The sequence below is a fragment of the Cibotium barometz genome, chromosome 63, assembly GCF_041138505.1.
Source record: "Cibotium barometz isolate CiBa-2024 chromosome 63, ASM4113850v1, whole genome shotgun sequence".
NCBI classification, from domain to species: Eukaryota; Viridiplantae; Streptophyta; class Polypodiopsida; order Cyatheales; family Cibotiaceae; genus Cibotium; species Cibotium barometz.
In genome coordinates, this window is record NC_141108.1 from 7,281,748 (window position 1) to 7,300,795 (window position 19,048).

The 19,048-nt window shown below is 49.4% G+C and overlaps 1 protein-coding gene across 3 annotated transcripts in view; it reads right to left on the reverse strand.

The window, feature by feature from the left end:
• Window positions 1-19,048, reverse strand: part of LOC147603614 (solanesyl-diphosphate synthase 1, mitochondrial-like) — a 93,427-nt gene that overhangs the window by 23,541 nt on the left and 50,838 nt on the right. For 2 of the 3 annotated variants that reach the window (XM_086796474.1, XM_086796476.1), the window contains exon 5: window positions 3,686-3,757. The exons of the other annotated variant lie outside the window; for it this stretch is intronic. In XM_086796474.1, coding sequence (XP_086652600.1) covers window positions 3,686-3,757 — 72 coding nt within the window. The remainder of the gene's footprint in view (window positions 1-3,685; window positions 3,758-19,048) is intronic. 3 annotated transcript variants of the gene reach the window in all.

Here is a 19,048-nt window from a genome sequence, read left to right on the forward strand (position 1 = left end):
ATAGGTCTGCCTTCTACTATTTTTTCCAGGTAGGTTGGGGAGGAAGGGCTGGAGAAGGGAAAGAGCAAAGGGAGGGGTTGGGGTGCATTTGTGTATAATATATATTGATTATTTTAAATGAATATATTGTTGTAAAATATAATTTGCTTAACAACTTAAAATAGTCGTACATTATATGATAAACTGTCATTATAGTATGATGCTGTAAAGATGTGATAAGTGTACTTTATTATAATATACTAATATTAAAACATGATGTCTTAGATATCATATTAATTCAATATGTATTCTTTTTGCCGTAACATAAACACAAATTTTGTATTGCATATATTACATTTATATAGTTTATAATGTATTTTAATATTATATTTATAGAAATATGATATACTTTATATGAGTTGTTATTGTATTTTATGTATATTTATATGTATTGAATATACACATGTTGTGATATTATATGATATTATACTTTATATATATAGAAAGAGAGAGAGAGCAAGAGGACTAAAAAAGCAACTTCTAAAGAGCTAAGTACATGACCAAGTCTCAATCATGAGAGACAAGAAAAACAGATGTGGATAGAGAGGCTCTTCCTCGTTGGCTGGCCATTCTCAGAGGAAGGCTATCTCATACAATTGCGGGGGGGGGGGGGGGGGGGGGGGGGAGAGGAGGGAGGTGCCAAGTGATACACTTCGAGCCGCCTCGCAACTTCTCCCACTGGCTACAGAGGGTGTGAATGGTGTCCGTCCATATGCTCTGCATGGACTTGTGGTAGCGCCCTCTATGGCCTCGCTGGCAGCGACCACACCAAATGTGCTATGCTGCAATGCTACTAACGATCTCCCACCTCTAACAAGAGCCTGTGGTACTCCTCCCCTCTAGGGTTGCTGCAAATGGGCCTCCCATGATCCTGTGGTGAGAGAGAAGGGCGAGATCCTGTCCTGTCTCCTCATATGCAAGGGCTGGTGCTGCCTCACAGGCCCAAGCAACCACCCCTAGGTAATGGTGCGGGCAGATGCAGAGGATCCTCTGCCATAGCTGTTGCACCTTGGGACAATCTCAAAGGAAATGACATTGAGATTCCTATGAGGGTGTCCACACCTAGAATAGAGTGACGACCGACCTCCAACTGCCAGCAGCCAAGTGCCCCCTGCCAAGCCCCTGTGAGCTATCTACCAAAGGAAAAGCGTAATCTTCCATGGCCTGAAGCTGTCCACAACCATTTCCAAAAATCCCGGAGGAAACGTGCAGGGATGTCTTGGGCCTGCCAGTGTACCTCTAGCATTTGAATACTGTGGTCAGACGGACTGTCGGGGGGATCCTCTGGGGTGAAGAGATCGTGCCATTGCCACTCGCCCGAATCCCACTGCAGTCTTATCAGTTGTCCGCCCTCCCATAAGCATAATCTCCATAATCTCTCTGGCCACTTTGGCTGGGGGAGAATCAACGTGCCACCTGTGCTGATGAAACCGGATCACTCACTCTCTCTAAAGTGCAGCCACAGCTGAGGTCCTCTATCGGGGGGCAGGTGGGGGGTTCAATTTGCCATGTGGTCCAAATGAGGGTGCTGCACCATGGACCACAATTGGGATATCATGTCTGGTAAAAACCCCTACCCGTTCAGGGGGAGGCGGGTCAAGCACCCGTGCGAGCCACTCCGGCGGAGAAATGGAAGAGTCAGTATTGAAGGTAAGCCTGTCTCTCCCTCGGATCCTAGTGAGGCTCCACTCCTGGGCCTCGGGTGGGAGCAGTTTGAAGGTGAGCCACTCTCCAAAAGACTGTGCCGGTCCCTCACTCAAAATCCCCCAAGAGATGTGCAGGTGGGAGCCTAGCCAACATTTATGCCTAGCATGCTTTTTAAAGCCATAGCACCCTTGGAGTCACACTCATCTACACGGGCCTGCAAAGATTGTGCCATGCTAAGGCAAGTCTCCACTCTACCTAATCAGCCCTCCAGTCTTCCAATAAATCTTGGGCCATTACTCAAAGTGAGTGGAACCATAGTATGCAGGTTCTATCCAAAAACACTTGCAGATGAAATCATCCTTGGTGGAGTCATAGGGTATGCAATGTTGATCAATCCATATAACGTTGGAGTTGTAAATCACGCATGGGTGGTGGCAATTGCAAGATGGGGAATGGGATGCCAAGTAATCCCACATGCAAAGGCAACAGTGTAATGAAAAACCATGCTGCCAACGTGCAAAGAACACCTGGGCCATGCGTAACACTACGGGGCTCAGCTGAAGCACATGGTCCGAAGCTCTTGGGGTGTCAATCTCCACCTAGTAGTTGTCTATGATCTTGCCCGGCTCGCCAAGGAGGCTGGCCTAGAGCAAGTCACGAAGCTCGCTGCACACTGGGTCGCTACCCACTCGAGGAAGGCTAGTGTTGAAGCTAGGAGTTGGAGGTCCGCTTCAAAGAAGAGGAAGGGCCCAGGGGGCAACAGCCTTGGTCAGGGATGATGGAGCGCTTGCCATGGAGTCCTCCTGAAGGGGTGAGGACCAAAGGGAGCTGACACTTGCCGAAATGGAGGAGTCCGAAAGCTAGAAACCTGCTGCGAAACTGCTGGAGGCACCACAGAAGCTCGAAGAGGAGGCAAGGCAACACAAAAGGAGGGGTTGTAGGCCAATGAGGTGGTAGCTCAAGTGGTGAGATGTTTGTCTTGGGACCGGGAGGTCCTGGATTCAAACCCCACTAGGTGCTCCCTCGGCGGCATCGCCTACAGGGGGGAAAAAGCGCCTACAGGTGGTGAAATGAGCCTATGGGAGGTGAAAAAACAGTGACTATGGGAGGATCTTGGGCCTAAGGCCAGTCGGAAAGGGGTTAAAAAAAGGGAGGAGGGAGGTGATAATGAGACGGGAAGAAAAGGTGGAGACAAAGGAGTGAAGGGGGGGGGGGGGGGGTGCACAAGACCTGGGACAAAAGGCGGAAGTGGGCAAGGTTGCGGGCAGCGAGCAGGAGGGCGGCGAAAAGAGGAGGGAGGTGGGCACAGAGGGCAGTAGGCGGAGGAAGCAGGGTGGCTGCACAAAAAGGGTGGACAGAGGTGGAGGCACGAAGGCTTGGCGGGTGACAGAGTGGCACATGGCGGAGGAAGGAGCATGAAGAGGCCTTCTGTTTCAGTTTAAGCCATTAGAATATTCTATGGCCTGCCTTTTCAAGTGCGAGGCCCCTTAGAAAAATGCAGACAATTTATAGAGATAATGTGATGAAAAGGGGTTGGGGCGCACAAGACCTGGGGCAACAGGTGGAAGTGGGCGACATGGCGGGCAGAAAGCAGGAAGGTGGCAAAAAGATGAGGAGGGAGTGCTCAGAGGGCGGCAGGCGGAGGCAGCAGGGAGGCTGTGCAAAAAAAGGCAGACAGAGGGGGGGGGGCGCAAAGGCCTGGCGGGTGGCAGAGTGGCACAGGGCAGAGGAAGGGGCTGGTGCAGAATCGTGCAAGGAGGGGGGGCGCAGGGGAACTCCAGTCCAGCACTCGAGTAGAGCAATCTCAGGATTTCCTGACGATGAAGAGCCCTTCCTTCCAGTTTAAGCTATTAGAATATTGTATGGCCTACCTTTTTAACTGCCACGCCCCTTAGAAAAATGCAGACAATTTATAGAGATAATGTGACAATTTCTCAATTTTCAGAAATAATGAGTCTTCCACCACAAAAATATTTTGAGAGCAAGGTAGACAAGTTACCATTGGTCGAAAGCGTTTGCCTTCCACTCCAGTCTTGAAAAAATACTCTGCAGCAGAAGCCAACTTGGGCACCTTTTGCAGAAATCCATACACACTTCATCAGAAAAGTGAATGATCCCAATCATGAAAGTGCAAAGAACAAACAAAGTGCTTCTGCAAATATCATCTCAGGTCAAGAAAGTGCTAACTTAATAGTCGTGTGTTGAGACGCACGCCGCCACCCCCCCCCTTCCCGCTCTGCGTCTGTACCGGCACCCCTCCCTTCCCGCATCCCGCCCCCCTCTTTCGCCTGCTTCTGTTGCGCCTCTTCCCCCTGTTTTCTGCCTGCATCCCCTTCCCTTCCTTTCGACGCCAGCGTCCCCCCTGACCCACCTGCGCCCGCCCACCCCTGCTGTCCGTTCCACCTGTGCTCCTCACTTTGCGCCGTCTCCCCCCACCTTTCCCTTGGCCTGCGTCCCCCCCCCCCCGGCCCGCAGATGAGCCCTGCGCCCTTCCGCCTCCCTGTGTTTTTTCGTCTCCTCCGTTTTCCTCCAGCAGTGCCCTCAGCTCGTGGGAGCCCTGCGCCCTTCCGCCTCCCTGTGTTTTTTTGTCTCCTCCGTTTCCTCCAGCTTTTTTCGGCAAGCCTCGGCCTCTTTTGGTCTTCGCCCCCCAAGAGGACTCCATGGCAGCCGCACCATCATCCCCGACCGAGGGAGCCGTTACTTGCTTATCTTTTTTAAAGCCGACCTGCAGCTTCTCGCTACGATTGTTGCATCCCTAGAGGGCTCCACTTTGGTATGCAAGATTATTGGTAGCCGCCCTGCGTGCAAACAACTTAGAGATCTTCTTCATGCTAGCCTCCTTGGTGGGCTTGCAAAGATCACAAACATTCATCCTCAGGGGTGTGGCTACTACCAGGTTGAGTTTGACTCGCCTGAGGTGTCAGATCGTGTCATGCAGTTGAGCCTCATTGCATTCCGCACGGCCCAGGCCTTCTTTGCGCGGTGGCAGCATGGCTTCAACCCTGCATCCGACCCTCTCGCTGGCATTTCAGGCTTTCCCGTGACAGTCTGCTGCCTAGGCCTCAAGAAGGAATACCTTCCTCTTCTCCCCGTGATCGGTGGAGCCATTGGGGGAGAGTGATAGAATCCCCACCCATTGTCGCTTCGTCCCTCGCACGAGGGACCGGGATTCCGTCCCTCCGCATCTGTATCGCCTCGCCGAAGACAATGCCCCATGTCATCCATTTCTTGCCTTCGGGGAGACCCCATCATTCAGCCAGTGGAGTACTCAGGCCTTATTGGCCAGTGTTTCATTTGCAGGCAAATGGGACACCTTGCTAGAGCTTGCCCTCGGTGCCAGTCCAGGAGACCGCCTCCAGTGGTCCCTCTCCCCAAGTCCTCGTTCAGAGCCTCACCAAGGGGTAGAGAGAGAGGCAGGCCCTCAGGCAACCGAGCACCAGGACTCCATTGCGGACAACTTTGTCGTCGGAGAGTGGTGTGAATGGGAGAAGAGATTAGGGTTAGAGATTCATGTGGGAGACATACATAGAGAGAACAAGGGAGAGAGAGAGAGTTGTGGGGATAAGTCAACTCATGATAATGAGTGTGTGACTCCACTATCACACATGTATATTGCACTAGTACACATAGTGCACTTAGTACATTAAAAGTACTAAGTGTACTATGTACTATAACTTATGGGCTTGTACACACTACAAGGGTGGGCATTATGCCTTTACCCCAACAACCTCCCACTTAAAGGCAAAGTGCCCTTAAGTAAAGGAAAAGAAAAATCAGCATGTACATGATAATATACAAGGCCATATCAAGGCTGAAATTGGCCTCATCCAATGCCCATCAAGTGTCTGCCAATGAGCAAACCGCTCCGGAGGCAAACTCTTTGTCAACAGATCAGCCGGGTTGTCATCCGTATGAATCTTAACAAGCTGAATTTGCTTGTTCTCTATCACCTCTCTGATGAAGTGATACTTCACATCCACATGCTTCGTCTTTGCATGAAAGACAGGGTTCTTTGCCAACTGGATGGCACTCTGACTGTCACAATGCAACAATGGAATATCCCCTGTATAGCCCAAATCAACCACTAACCGAGATAGCCATAATGCCTCCTTGCAAGCCTCTGTGGCTGCAATATACTCGGCCTCTGTAGTAGATAAGGCTGTGCACTTCTGCATCCTGGATATCCATGACACAGCACCTCCTGTGAATGTAAAATACATAACCGGTAGTAGACTTCCGGTTATCTGGATGACCGGCATAATCCGAATCCGTGTAACCATGCACTAATGCATCCTGTTTGCCAAAACAAATGCACTATCCTGTGTGCCCTTCAGGTATCTCATGACACCTTTCACTGCTTCCCAATGCTTCTTGCCAGGGTTGGCCATGTATCTAGAAACCACTCCCACTGCAAATGCAATGTCCGGCCTAGTAGCAACCATGGCATACATGAGACTGCCACAAGCTGAAGCATACGGAACCTTGGCCATATCAGCCCTGTCTCTATCCGACTGTGGGCTATCCATAGCACTGAGTTTCACATATGGAGGCAAAGGAGTACTAGTCTTCTTCCCCCGTCCATATTGAACCTTTGCAAGACTTTGCCAATGTATTCCTTCTGAGACAAATACAACACATGCTGATTTCCTGTCCCGAAGTATCCGCATATCCAAAATGTGATTTGCATCACCCAAATCCTTCATATCAAAGGTTTGATGCAGCCTCTGCTTCAAGGCATCCATCTCCTTACGAGATTTCCCGACAATCAACATATCATCAACATACAAGATGAGGATCAATAGACTGCTATCCAAAGCTTTCTTGGTGTACAAGCAGTGATCTATGTCACTTCTCCTGAATTTCTGTGATTTCATGAATGTATCAAATTTATGATACCATTCCCTTGGTGCCTGTTTGAGCCCATAAAGACTCTTTTTCAGCTTGCATACAAGCTTCTCCTTTCCACTCACTGCATAACCCTCTGGCTGTTGCATATATATCTCCTCATGGAGATCACCGTGAAGAAAAAGCAGTCTTCACATCCATCTGAATCATGTCCAGATCATCATGCGCAACCAAAGCCAACACAGCTCTAAGTGTGGTCATTTTGACCACTGGAGAGAAGATCTCATCAAAGTCCACACCATATTCCTGCTTGAAGCCCTTAGCCACTAACCTGGCTTTGTATCTTGGCTTTGCATCTGGTGCAACTTTGAGCCTGTAAACCCACTTGCATGGCAAAACCTTCTTGCCTGCAGGCAAATGCACCAACTTCCATGTTCCATTTTTGTGCAGAGAATCCATCTCTGACTTCATGGCACGCTCCCATAGAGCCTTGTCTGCCCTCTGTAAAGCCTCCTTATAACATGAGGGCTCCCCACAGTCAGTGAGCATCAAGTAGTCAACCCCTGGAACAAACCTGTAAGGGGCTCTGGAGGGTCTTGTGGACCTCCGTACCCAATGACCATCATTTGCAGGTTGCTGTCCAGCCTGCATATCACCCATTGGTGGCTCCTGTTTCATGCCATAAGGCTGAAAAATCATGCCCGGTATCTCCTCTAACTGTGGTATATCCATAGGGATATCTTCTGCCATCTCTGGCTGTCCATTTGGACCATTTTCAGCACCATTTAAGGGCTGGTTTTGCTGCTGTAATGGCTGATTTACAGCCCTTGGTTGTTGTCCATGATGTCCATCATCGTCAAAGATGACTCTGCCAGGCCTCCTGTTGCCTTGCAGGCTCCTTATACATCATGTTTTCATCAAAAATAACATCATTGCTGCGTATAATCTTTCTATTCACGGGATCCCAAAGTCTATACCCCATTTCACCTCTGTCACCATATCCTAGGAATATGCATTTGTGAGACTTAGGATCAAGTTTGGTGCGCATTTCTTGCGTATGTGCACGTACGCAACGCAACCAAACACTCTCAAGTGCTTGTATGACGGGAGGCTTCCCTGTCCATACCTCTTCTGGGCACTTTCCCACCAAGCCTCGTGTTAGGTGACCTGTTTATAAGGTGAACGGCTGTCATAACAGCTTCAGCCCAAAACCATGAGGTAACCAGCACGTGACAACATAGAACGGACCTTCTCCTGTATGGTCCTGTTCATCCTCTCTGCTGTCCCGTTTTGTGGAGGATCATAAGGAGTAGAGAGCTCCCTCTTGATGCCTTTAGCATCACAAAAGTCCTGAAACTGTTTGGACATATACTCTCCACCATTGTCGGAACGCAAAGCCTTCAGTGTTTGCCAGTTTGATTCTCAACATGAGCAACAACTTCTGAAACACTGAGAATGTATCACTCTTCAAACGAAGAGGATAAACCCACACCTTGCGTGTGGCATCATCAATGAAAGACACAAAATATTTTGCCCCTCCCAAAGAAAGCTGAGGCATCTCACATACATCTGTATGCACAAGCTCTAACTGAGCATCTTTCTGTCCAAGAGCTTTCTTGTGGGGGGCACTGTAGTGCCTACCATATGTACAATGCTCACAAAACTGAAAAACTTAAAAACTTTAGAGAAGGCAAGTAACCCAAACGAGACAATTGCTCATTCCTTTGACACTCATGTGTCCCAACCGGCTATGCCACATAGAGATTTCCGGCAGCTCGGTTGCATTTACATTAGCATGGTGACAAACACCTGCATGCATAAAGTAAAGAGTGTCCACCTTAGAGCCTCTGGCAACAACAGTGAGCCCTTACTAATTTTCCACTTTCCACGACCAAAGTGGTAACATAATCAGCATCATCAAGCTGTCCAGTAGAAAGCAGATTCTTCTTGATCTCAGGCACATGTCTCTGACACATGGAGCATAAGCTGTGAGCCATCTGAAACACAAGCCTCACATCACCTCTGCCAAGAATCTTGCATGCATGGTTATCACCCAAATAAACCACTCCTTCATTGCCAGCAGTATACCTGACAAACAAGTCTCTGCAACCTGTGACATGAAAGGAGGCACCTAAATCAATGATCCATGAGTGCATACCATGACCACCTGTAAGAAGTGAATGGGCATCAAGTGAAGACGTAAATAGGACCTCATCCTCACTGCCACCTGCATGTGACACATTGATTTCTTCAATCTTGACTCCACTTTTGCCCTTTGGCTTTACATCTTTGGCTTCATCTTTCTCTTTGTCTTTGCCTTTTCCCTTTTCCTTTTGATCATTTTTCCATTTGTAGCATTGCTTTTTAATGTGTCCCTTCTTGCCACAATAATGGCATTCCAAATCCTTTTTGGAGCGAGACTTGCTCCTTCCCCGTTCTTGGCTTTTTCCCCTTTGTTGGGACCTCCCACGTGCATTCATTGCATTGGACTTTCCAACAGAGTTGTTTTTCCTGTTCATCTCTTCTTGAAGAAGAGCACCCTCAACATCTGCATATGACAGCATAGCATGCGAATTGCTAGTGGCTGTCCTGAATGTGTCCCAACTCTCTGGCAAAGTGCATAAGAGAAAAGTGGCTTTGAACTCATCATCCATTGCCAACTTTTGATTAATGACCTGGCTGACAATACCATTAAACTCATTTAGATGGGCTGTCATAGACGCCCCTTCCTTCATCTGAAGACCTATGAGTTTCTTCAACCAATACACTTTGCTTGAGGCACTTTGTTGAGCATACAAGTCCTGCAATCTCTGCCACATTCCCCAAGCTGTCTTCTCTTCACGAATGCTGAAAAGTAATGAGTCTGACACAGACAACATGATAGTAGATCTTGCCAGCTCATCCATATCTTCCCACTCTTCAGCAGTAAGAGAAGCGGGCATTACACCCCTTTCTTTGATAGGCTTGTGCTGCTTCTTCTGGAGCAACACATTATAGCACTGGGTTTGCCAAATATCATAGTTATGCGAGCCTTTAACCTTCTTAATGTGAAGCAATGAAGAGCTCTCACTTGTGGTTGCCATAGCAATATGCAACCTGTCAATGCCTGACTCCCTGCAAAATGTGCAAACACTGCACCAAAAGCATACAAAGTGCTCACAGTTGTTCTCCCAAGCTTTATCTCCCACTGCGGAAGCACAAATGCAACTCTACTCCCACTTTATGTGATGAAATCACCAAAATCTGGTTGCTGCAGATTTGGGACAGCACCTTAAATGTGCTCTGTTGCCCTTCCAAAGTACTGTACAACAGTACCAAGTGCTCACCTGTGATGTACCAAACCTGTACCGGCAAGTACAGCAGCTGAAATTGAACCTTTTGCTCACTCAAATCAATGTGCAGCCATGCCAAAACTTGCACAAAGCTGTGCCAAATCTGTACCAGCAGGTACAGTAGCAAATAAATGCTCTCCTGGCTGTCCAAATGAGTGAAAATCAGACTTTTACAGTCTCGAACACTGCATACAACAGTTCCGAACAGAAATTGGGCAAAAGCCCCTTGACTGCAAGCTGATTTCTGAGGATTCAAGGCATAAATGTCTTGCCTGCTGCTTTGCCAAGCTCAACAAGCATAAAATCTTGAAAAGCCCTTTGATTTAAGATCAATTGCTGATCATACATGGTACATTGACGCACACGAAGGCATCCAGAGTCTTCGCGATGCTTCCCCCTCGCCACATATACATCCAATACATGAAAGCCCCTTGATTTACAGGCACATTGAGTGCTTGACAGGCATCAACACGTTGCCCAAAGCATCAAATGCGAGTGCCTGCATGCAAATCAACCCAATCGGCACAAAAGCCCCTTGATTTGCGCTGCAATTTGCTGCAATTTTGCCCGAATGTGCGATTTCTCACATCATACAGCATGTATGAATGCTTAATTGCACAATTACATCAAAAGCCCCAAATTTCGACATCCAATTTCCTGCAAATTGATCCTGATTGTGACCAATGTCACCCAATTTTGCCAATTTTGCTCAAAATTGAGCAACTGGGCACCTGTACCTACTCAATTGATGATTGTACTTGCTCAATTGCAAATCCCAAAAAAAAATTGAAGCAAGATACCTTGTAATTTCTGATTTTTTGTTGCAGGAAAGGGTGTGTTGAATTTGGTGCTGCTGCGTAGAAATCTGATGCTCTGTAGAAGAGGGTGATGAAGCTGCTGTAGAGAAGGGGGCTGCACACGTGTCGGGGAGACCTAATGGCCTGCAGCCGCATCGACCTTGGGCTTCAGCATGACGACGTGGTCTATCGTATCCTGCAGCCGTCTACTTCTTCGCTCGCCTGCTTCTTCGCCCGCCTGCCTAGAGGCTTACGTGGCCTGTTATATTGACGCCTTGTAGCGCTACACGATTAGCGCCTTGTTGTTCGCTACGAGCTCGCATTCGCGCTACCAGCCATCCTATGCTGTCGACTGAGGTGCGCCTTCACGATTACACGCCTGCGTAGCCTTCGCTTCACGCCCAGCAGCCAGTCGACGCCCAGCGCTAGTGATTACGCCTTGCCTCTATTCGGCTGTGGTCATCGCTTCTACCATGCCGTGCGCTGCTTCCCTTACGGCTTTGCCGTGCTGCTAGGTGGCCTCGCGTGTTGGTTCAACGCCCGCCACCTAATGGATAGCACTACACGCGACGGGCCTTCCTCTCGCTCGTTGCTGTGCTTGATTAGCTGCGCCTGGTTGTCAAAACTGCAAGTATTCACACGCGCACGACTGCAAGCGCACGAGTGGTGAATTCCAGCCTTTGTGGCCACCAGCGCCTTGTAGCTTACACAGACAGCCTAGCGTTCAATGCTCACAGAGAGAGAGAAAAAAAATCAGCGCCTGCACCTTCTTCTCCTCTACAGCAAATTCGACACCACCATTGTTGAAGTAAACTGCACATGCAGAGAGCTGCAGACTGGCTCTGATACCAGTTGAATGGGAGAAGAGATTAGGGTTAGAGATTCATGTGGGAGACATACACAGAGAGAACAAGGGAGAGAGAGAGAGAGTTGTGGGGATAAGTCAACTCATGATAATGAGTGTGTGACTCCCCTATCACACATGTATATTGCACTAGTACACATAGTGCACTTAGTACATTAAAAGTACTAAGTGTACTATGTACTATAACTTATGGGCTTGTACACACTATAAGGGTGGGCATTATGCCTTTACCCCAACATGGTGAACCGTTGGCCAGAGCTCATCGCCGCCGCCGCGTGTGCTAGGTTGGTCGAGTACAAGAGGATTCGGTTCTGTCAGAGAACCGGTTCGAGCGTGTTTATCGCGGCACCCACCCGTCGCCGATGGGCCCTCTCCAGTCACTGCGAGGGTCCCATCGGTTTGGAGGCCACTTCCCCGTCAAGATTCCTCCTCTGGATCTCAATTTCCAGTGAGGCCAGCTGGCTCCACCATTGAACCCCCGGTGTGCCCCTCCCAACACCCTCTCGCTCCGATGGTTCATTCCCAGTGGCTCGCCTCCCCCCCCCCCCCCTCCACCTCCATTCCCGCCTCCGACTCTTCCCGCAACAGTCCCCTTTGCCCCCTCCTCTCTCCGCTTCTCCAGAGCACTCCCATCGCCCTCCAGCAGCACCCGACCCAGAGCGCAGACAGCCGGCAAGCTCTATCCACTGCTTGATTCATCAATTCTCGAAGCCGGTAGAGATGACCATTGCCGCTTCCCCGATGAGGGCTCTCCAACCAGAGTCCCCAAGTGGACCCCCCAGGATCTTGGGGCTACCTGTGGATTACAATTTCTTTCGATGCCTTCCAGTGGAAGGGACATTTTTTGCGGAGACAGTAGCTCCCATTCGGATATGTGTGGTGTTTCATCACTCCAAACCTACGCCAGAGAGTGGCGTGATGATCTTCTCCTTTCCCTTGAGTGCAGCCCCAGAGACAGAGTGAGATTCGGAGACGGTGGCTGCCGCCATCCAAGGGCAAGAAGTAGAGCTCTCACACCATCTTCACAATCTACGCATCACTAACATGCTCACCCATCTCTGGCCATTGGCTAGGATGGAGCTTGGAGGCTCAGGCCATAGAGACCAAGATGCAGAGGTGGTGGGCTCCAGCCTGGAGGTGCTCCTTTGTGTTCCTTCATATCTCAATTGCAGTACCCCTCCCCCCTTCTTACAAATACCTCCATTGTGATTGATGGAGTTTGGAGTATGCCTACTCTTGCGCTTGGACAAAGTGGCGACACATGGAGGGCAGGATCCACGCCCACTTGGCGCGCCTTCGCCCCAGGATTGATTTTGATTATTCCCCATCTAAAACCACACCCAAGACTCTTCGAGTGGAGGGCAGTTTCGATAGTTTGGCCTCCCGTAGAGATTGATATGCCGATAGCCTCATGGAACATTCAGGGTTTAGGGGGGCATGTGCTTTTAGAGGCTAGGTGTCCTTAGAGGAGAGCTTCACAATGCTACAGTTGGGGGACCCATCGACATTCTTTTCCACTAGGAGCACCACCTTTCCAAGAGGCGTACCCGCCGCCGCTGCGGGAAGATTTTACTAGGTAGGAGCCACACTTTTTGGTCTCCCTCTTTCAGCCCCTTGGGGACGCAGGGAGGAGTTTGTATTTCTTTCAGTGAGAGTAGCTCTTGCCTGCAGTGACAGGCTCAGGTGTCATAGTCTCTAGGCGAGCCCATTATGGTTGGAGAGGATTTCCTCAATGTTTATGCCCCAGTGCTGCAGCATGTAGAGCCATCTTCTGGAGCATAGTTCCTCAGGCTGACTTTTGGTGCATGGGTGGAGACTTTAACATGATTGAGGCAGCAGAGGACAGACTCAGAGGAGGCACAATCACAATCTCAGGCGCAAAGTACTCTGCATGGGAGGAGTTGATCCTGGCCCTCACGGGATAGGATCCTTGGCATCTTCTAGAGTTTGGGCGCAACCGTGGAAGCCTGTGCTTCTCGCGGTTTGATAGGAGCACCTCTCTCGACTTGACAGGTTTTATGTGGATGAGTGGGCCTGCGGTCTTGAGGGCATGATCGACATCTTGGCGGGCACTACTTTTTCGGATCACGCTCTGGTTATTATGTCCTTAGAGGACCCCTAGAGGCAAGACAGACACGCGAGCACTAAGATTCCAGACAGCCTTATACAGGATCCCGAGATCTGCAACAACAGGATAGAGCAGATATGGGCAGGACTCGATTTGCTCTTCTGCGTGCACCTTGTATACGGGCCTTGGTGAGATCACAGCTTTTTGCAGGAGGCAGCTCAGAGCAGATTGGAGGGATTTCATGAGCAGGAGAGGAGTCTGAGGAGGGGTCATGCTTCTCTTCAGTAGCTTCAAGAGAGTTCCCCCGATAGCCCTTGGATTGAGAGTCAACTTTCTGCTACCCGTACGAAGATTAGATCCATCGAGGAGAGGAGGGTGGAGTACAGGTACCATGCCAAAGCTTCCTTTTGGACCCAAGCCGACGATAAAGTCATGAGGGACTTCTTTGAGATTGCAAGCCCCCATAGGAGGAGAGATGGTATTCGCAGGTTGTGCGGCCAAGATGGAGCTATTGTTTCTGACCACCCTGGGCATTGACTACTCTTCCTAGGGGAAAATGCCCAGGGGCGGACGGGCTTCCAGTTTCCTTTCTTCGCCACTAGGACCTCATGGAAGGCGGCCTTCGAGCCACCTTCAATGAGATTATGACCACAGGTGCCCGGCCAAAGAGGCTTTTAGAGGGTTTGATACACTTGATTCCTAAGGAGGGTGGTGATAGATTGGAGATCCCACAGTGGAGATCAATCACCCTTCTTGGGACCGCCTACAAGATCTTGGCAAAGGCCATCAGCCGGAGACTTCAATGTTTCCTCCTTGACTTGATCCATGACACTCAGACAAGATCGTGGGACAACATCTTCACCTTCTGGGGGGGCGGCAGCTCCAGCTAGGATGCGGCAACAGGACCTCATAGTGCTACTCCTAGACTTTGAGAAAGCTCATGATGAGCCGGATGGGATTCCCCATGGAGTGGATCCGTGGTGTTTCAGGACTTTACTCAACCTCTCATAGTCACGTTCTCATTCTCAGGGAGCCTGTGGCAACAAATTCCCCCTTTCCTGCTCGGTCCGGCAAGGCTATCCTCTGGCACCTTACCTTTTCCTATTTGTCACCGAGGCCATGGGAGGTTTTCTCTAAGCCCAAGAGACGGGGCTCCAAGGATTGTCTCTCCCCTTCCGTACTCAGGAGGAGCTACTAGACTCATAGTTTGCAGATAACACAACAGCTTACCTATTAGGAGATGTGGGGAATCTCCAGTGATTCGTTGAGGCGAACGAGATCTTTTGTTGCACATCAGGAGCGCAGATCGATTGGAACAAGTCGTGTGGTTTGTGGGTAGGCTTTGCCCCCGCCCCGACTTGGTGCCCAGTTGAGGCTTTCCAGTGGATCCCGAGGGGCACTCCAGTTCGCTATCTTGGATGTCACATGGGCATCAATATCTCTCCGGAGCAGCAACTCGCCCCTCTTCTTTTGAGCATTTGGAAGAAGCTTTTGTATTGGAGTTCTGCGAGGCTCTCCCTAGCTAGTAGAGTGGTGGTGGTGAAACAGGTCCTTCTTGCCACCATGTGGTACATTACTTCTTGTTGGGCCTTCTCCCGAGCATGTATTGGTCAGGTACAATGGTTGATCTCGAACTTATTGTGGGCTGATAGTGACGGGAGGCCTGCCAGCGCCAAGGTGGCATGGAGAGTGATCATTCAGCCACGATGTAGAGGGGGCCTAGGCATCATTGACCCTGCTATTCAGAGCCGCGTTCTGTTGGGCAAGCTGATTGTTAGAGGACTCCTTCCTGGTGGTGAGCCTTGAAAGGACTTTCTCTTGGCTAGGATTTTAGGCCGCACCCCGAGTCTAGGGGGCCCTTGGCTGCAGAGTACCACATGGATCTTCACAGAGATGGAAAAATTTGCAGCCAGTTTACTCCGATCATCTCAGGCTGGCCCTTACGCAGCTAGCGTCGGTAGCCTCAGAGAAGCGTCTTTGCAGCCACTGATTTGGAACCACCTGATCTGTCTACTCAGTGGCCATATGTTCGGGGCCCGACCTCATGTATCATGGGGTGCGTTGAGCATAGGACCTGCCAGGTCCCTTGCAGATTGGCTTGCACACAGGTAGTTACCCCCAGAGGTTCAGGAGAGAGGCCTGGCAGGGATGTGGGGTAGAGACAAGCTCAACATCAACATCGACTCTGTTATTCCTCAGGAGTGCTTTAAACCATAAAAACCCAAGACTATGTAAGTCAGGCTGGTCCAACCAGCTGGTTGGCCAGCCAAGTGTGCATGAGACCCTTGTGTAAAGGGTACACAGGGCTCTAAGGCTCCCATCTCTCAATCCTGTGCTGAAGCGACCCTGCCAGCAGCCAAATGAAAGCAAACCAGGGCATACACAGGCAGCCAAAGGTCAACGCAAGCAGCCAGAAGTAAAACGCAAGGAGAAAACACCAGTCTAGTCCAGGGCAGTTCAGCCCACCTTTGTACTCATTATAATCTGCAACAATACAAACAATTACAGCATCCTTGATGGAGGCCCTTCAGTGGGTTATTGGGACCCAATCTCGTGCACTGTGAACTCTCTCTCTCTCTCTCTCTCTCTCTCTCTCTCTCTCCACGTGACATAGCTGAGGGAGACCTCTCGGTCATACTCATTAGCCCCATGCTTGATATTTTGGAGAGTGGTATACCATCTACTCGGAGCTGATGTTGCTCTCATGTTTCTATGTTCTTAGTATTCCATGATGAGTTTCCATGGACAGTTTTGTATCACCCCAGTGAGATAGCTATGTTTATGTTTTCTTTCTCTTTTATTTTCCATTCCATGATGAGATATGCAATGGACATTATTGTATCACTTTGGTCTCACAGGCCCATTGGGTCTTTAGTAGACGCTTAATATCTCTCTCTCTCTCTCCATGATTGTATACTCCATGCATATAGCTTTGCATTCTCCTAGTAGTAGAGCTCCATCCCCTGCACACCCAGATTCAGCTTTTTTGTTCAGTACTTTTTCATTTTGTTGGGATGACAGAGGATACCCCATACAGGTACTCCAATTTGTCTCATAGGCCGAGTTCGGTCTTTTGGAAGACGTTAATAAAATCTCTCTCTCTCTCTCTCTCTCTCTCTCTCTCTCTCTCTCTCTCTATATATATATATATATATATATATATATATATATATACCCCATGGTACCAGGCAACTACAGGACGATCATGATTGGTCATTACTTGGCCAAACTATATGGCTCTATATTGGAGCTGAGCCGCTAGGCACAGAGGCATGGTCATCGAGCACATGGACAAGCCGGCTTCAGGAGAGGATTTACTACCTTAGATCACATATTGACACTTCGGGCACTTATTGAAGAGGGTAGGGCACAGAAGAGAAGGATATATTGCTGCTTTGTGGACTTCCACAAAGCCTTCGATAATGTACCACGTGCTAGGCTTATGCACAGATTGCAGGACATTGAGGTAGTCGAGGATATGCAGCGGGGAATATATGCTTTGTATGAGTCTGTGAGACAGGCAGAGTCCGAGCTCCAGGTAGCGGACTATCCGATATGGTGACCAGCACGATAGGGGTGAAGCAAGGATGCCCGCTATTGCCCACCCTCTTTGGACTATACATTGATGCGGTCTCTGATTATGTAGACAGATTGGGAGGCCCAGGGGCATGCCTGGCAGGGGTGTTGATACCCATCTTCTTATATGTTGATGATATTGTTCTAATCTCAGACTCTCCGGAGGGATTATAGACACACCTCGATGCATTACAGGCTTTCTGTGCAGATAGAGATCTGACAGTGAACCTTGGGAAAACCAAGGTTATGGTGTTTAACACCACACAGGCATGGGTGACGAGATCAGAGCCTCAGTTCACTTTCCGAGGGGAGCAGGTTGAGTACGTCAGGTCATATGTCTACTTGGGAGTTACTTTCACAGGATCGCGTTTCTCCTTGAAGGAGGCAGCAGCAGCTAGATTAGCTCGAGGGCATGCAACCTTGGGGGCACTTGAGAGGCAGTGTGCACACATACAGTTTCAGGAGCCACGCACCAAATTGTGGCTATTTGATACGCTTGTCATACCGACCCTCTTGTATGGAGCTCCAATTTGGGGGGCCAACACACATCACAGATCTCAGAGAGGGACGGATGAGGGATGGAGGCAAATGGAGAGACCACTGATTATGATGATTGCCCGCATGATTCGGAGCAAATCATCAGTACCACATGAGATTGTTCGGGCTGAGCTAGGTGCTGCACCAGTAGTGACCGAGGCCCTATTCCAGGCAGTTACCTTTTTACAGCGGCTATGGGAGCTCCCTTGGCAAAGGTACTCCCGATTGGCATTGACCTCATCCATACAGTTGGCAGAGGATGTAGATACTCATTGCTGGTGATCATGGTTTGACCTACATGGTTTGCGGATAGAGGCACTACCACCCTTTCAGTACAGTCTAGATTGTCCATTTTTGGATCTCACCCGCTCAGAGCAAAACCACGTAATCAGGATGGATATCATCAGAGTGGACACAGAGAGGACATGATTAGCCCCCTTGAGCCCTTAGGCACGAAAATGGCTCATTACAAGAGCCATTTTCTACACCTCTCACCAGATGATTTTATCAACTGCCTGGCGTACATGGATGTACACCTATCACATGGGATACGTTGTGCCATTGGACATATCCGGACCTCATCACACCAGCTGCGGATTGAGACAGGGCGATATGTGCATCAGATCTTGGATGACCGCATTTGTCAGCTATGCTACCAGGAGGCAAAGACACAGGAGCACTACATTTGCCGATGTACAGTCTATTATGAGATCCGAGGGAGATATCAGTGCCTCTTCCGAGAGGGTTTTGGGCCGTTATGCGGGGTCATGGAGTTTGAGGATTAGAGATGCCTGGGATTGTTCCTACTTGAGCTCAGGAGACACACAGAGACCCTCTTGGCAGACACGAGACCGAGCCATGATGTACCTAGACAGAGGACCCTGACAGATTTCTTCGGCACCAGCAACCCAGTCCACACACCTCCTGATACTTTCTCCATTAGGCCATCAGGGCACCGACCACGCTCCCAGGGAGTCACCACTGATAGAGCAGTCATCTTATGTCGTGCTCGTCAGCCACGCCCACCAGGATCCTGACCACGGCATCCTCACCATCGCCAGATCAAAGCCATTATTGCTCGACATCGGAGGCGCCTACCTCGCTTCTACGACCTCTCTATTCTAGACAGCCCCATGGCGGAGATAATTGATCTAAGGAGAGGGCAACACTTCAACTGATCAACATACATGGATCTACATGATATACATTTTCCAGTATTTTCTACTCAGTATCATCTCGGAGTCTTACAATTCTATTTTTATAACTGTAAGACAATCAGTTTATTGTACTTTTTAGTCTCATTTAGTTGTTCTCTTTGATGAGACACCAACTTCAGATGTAC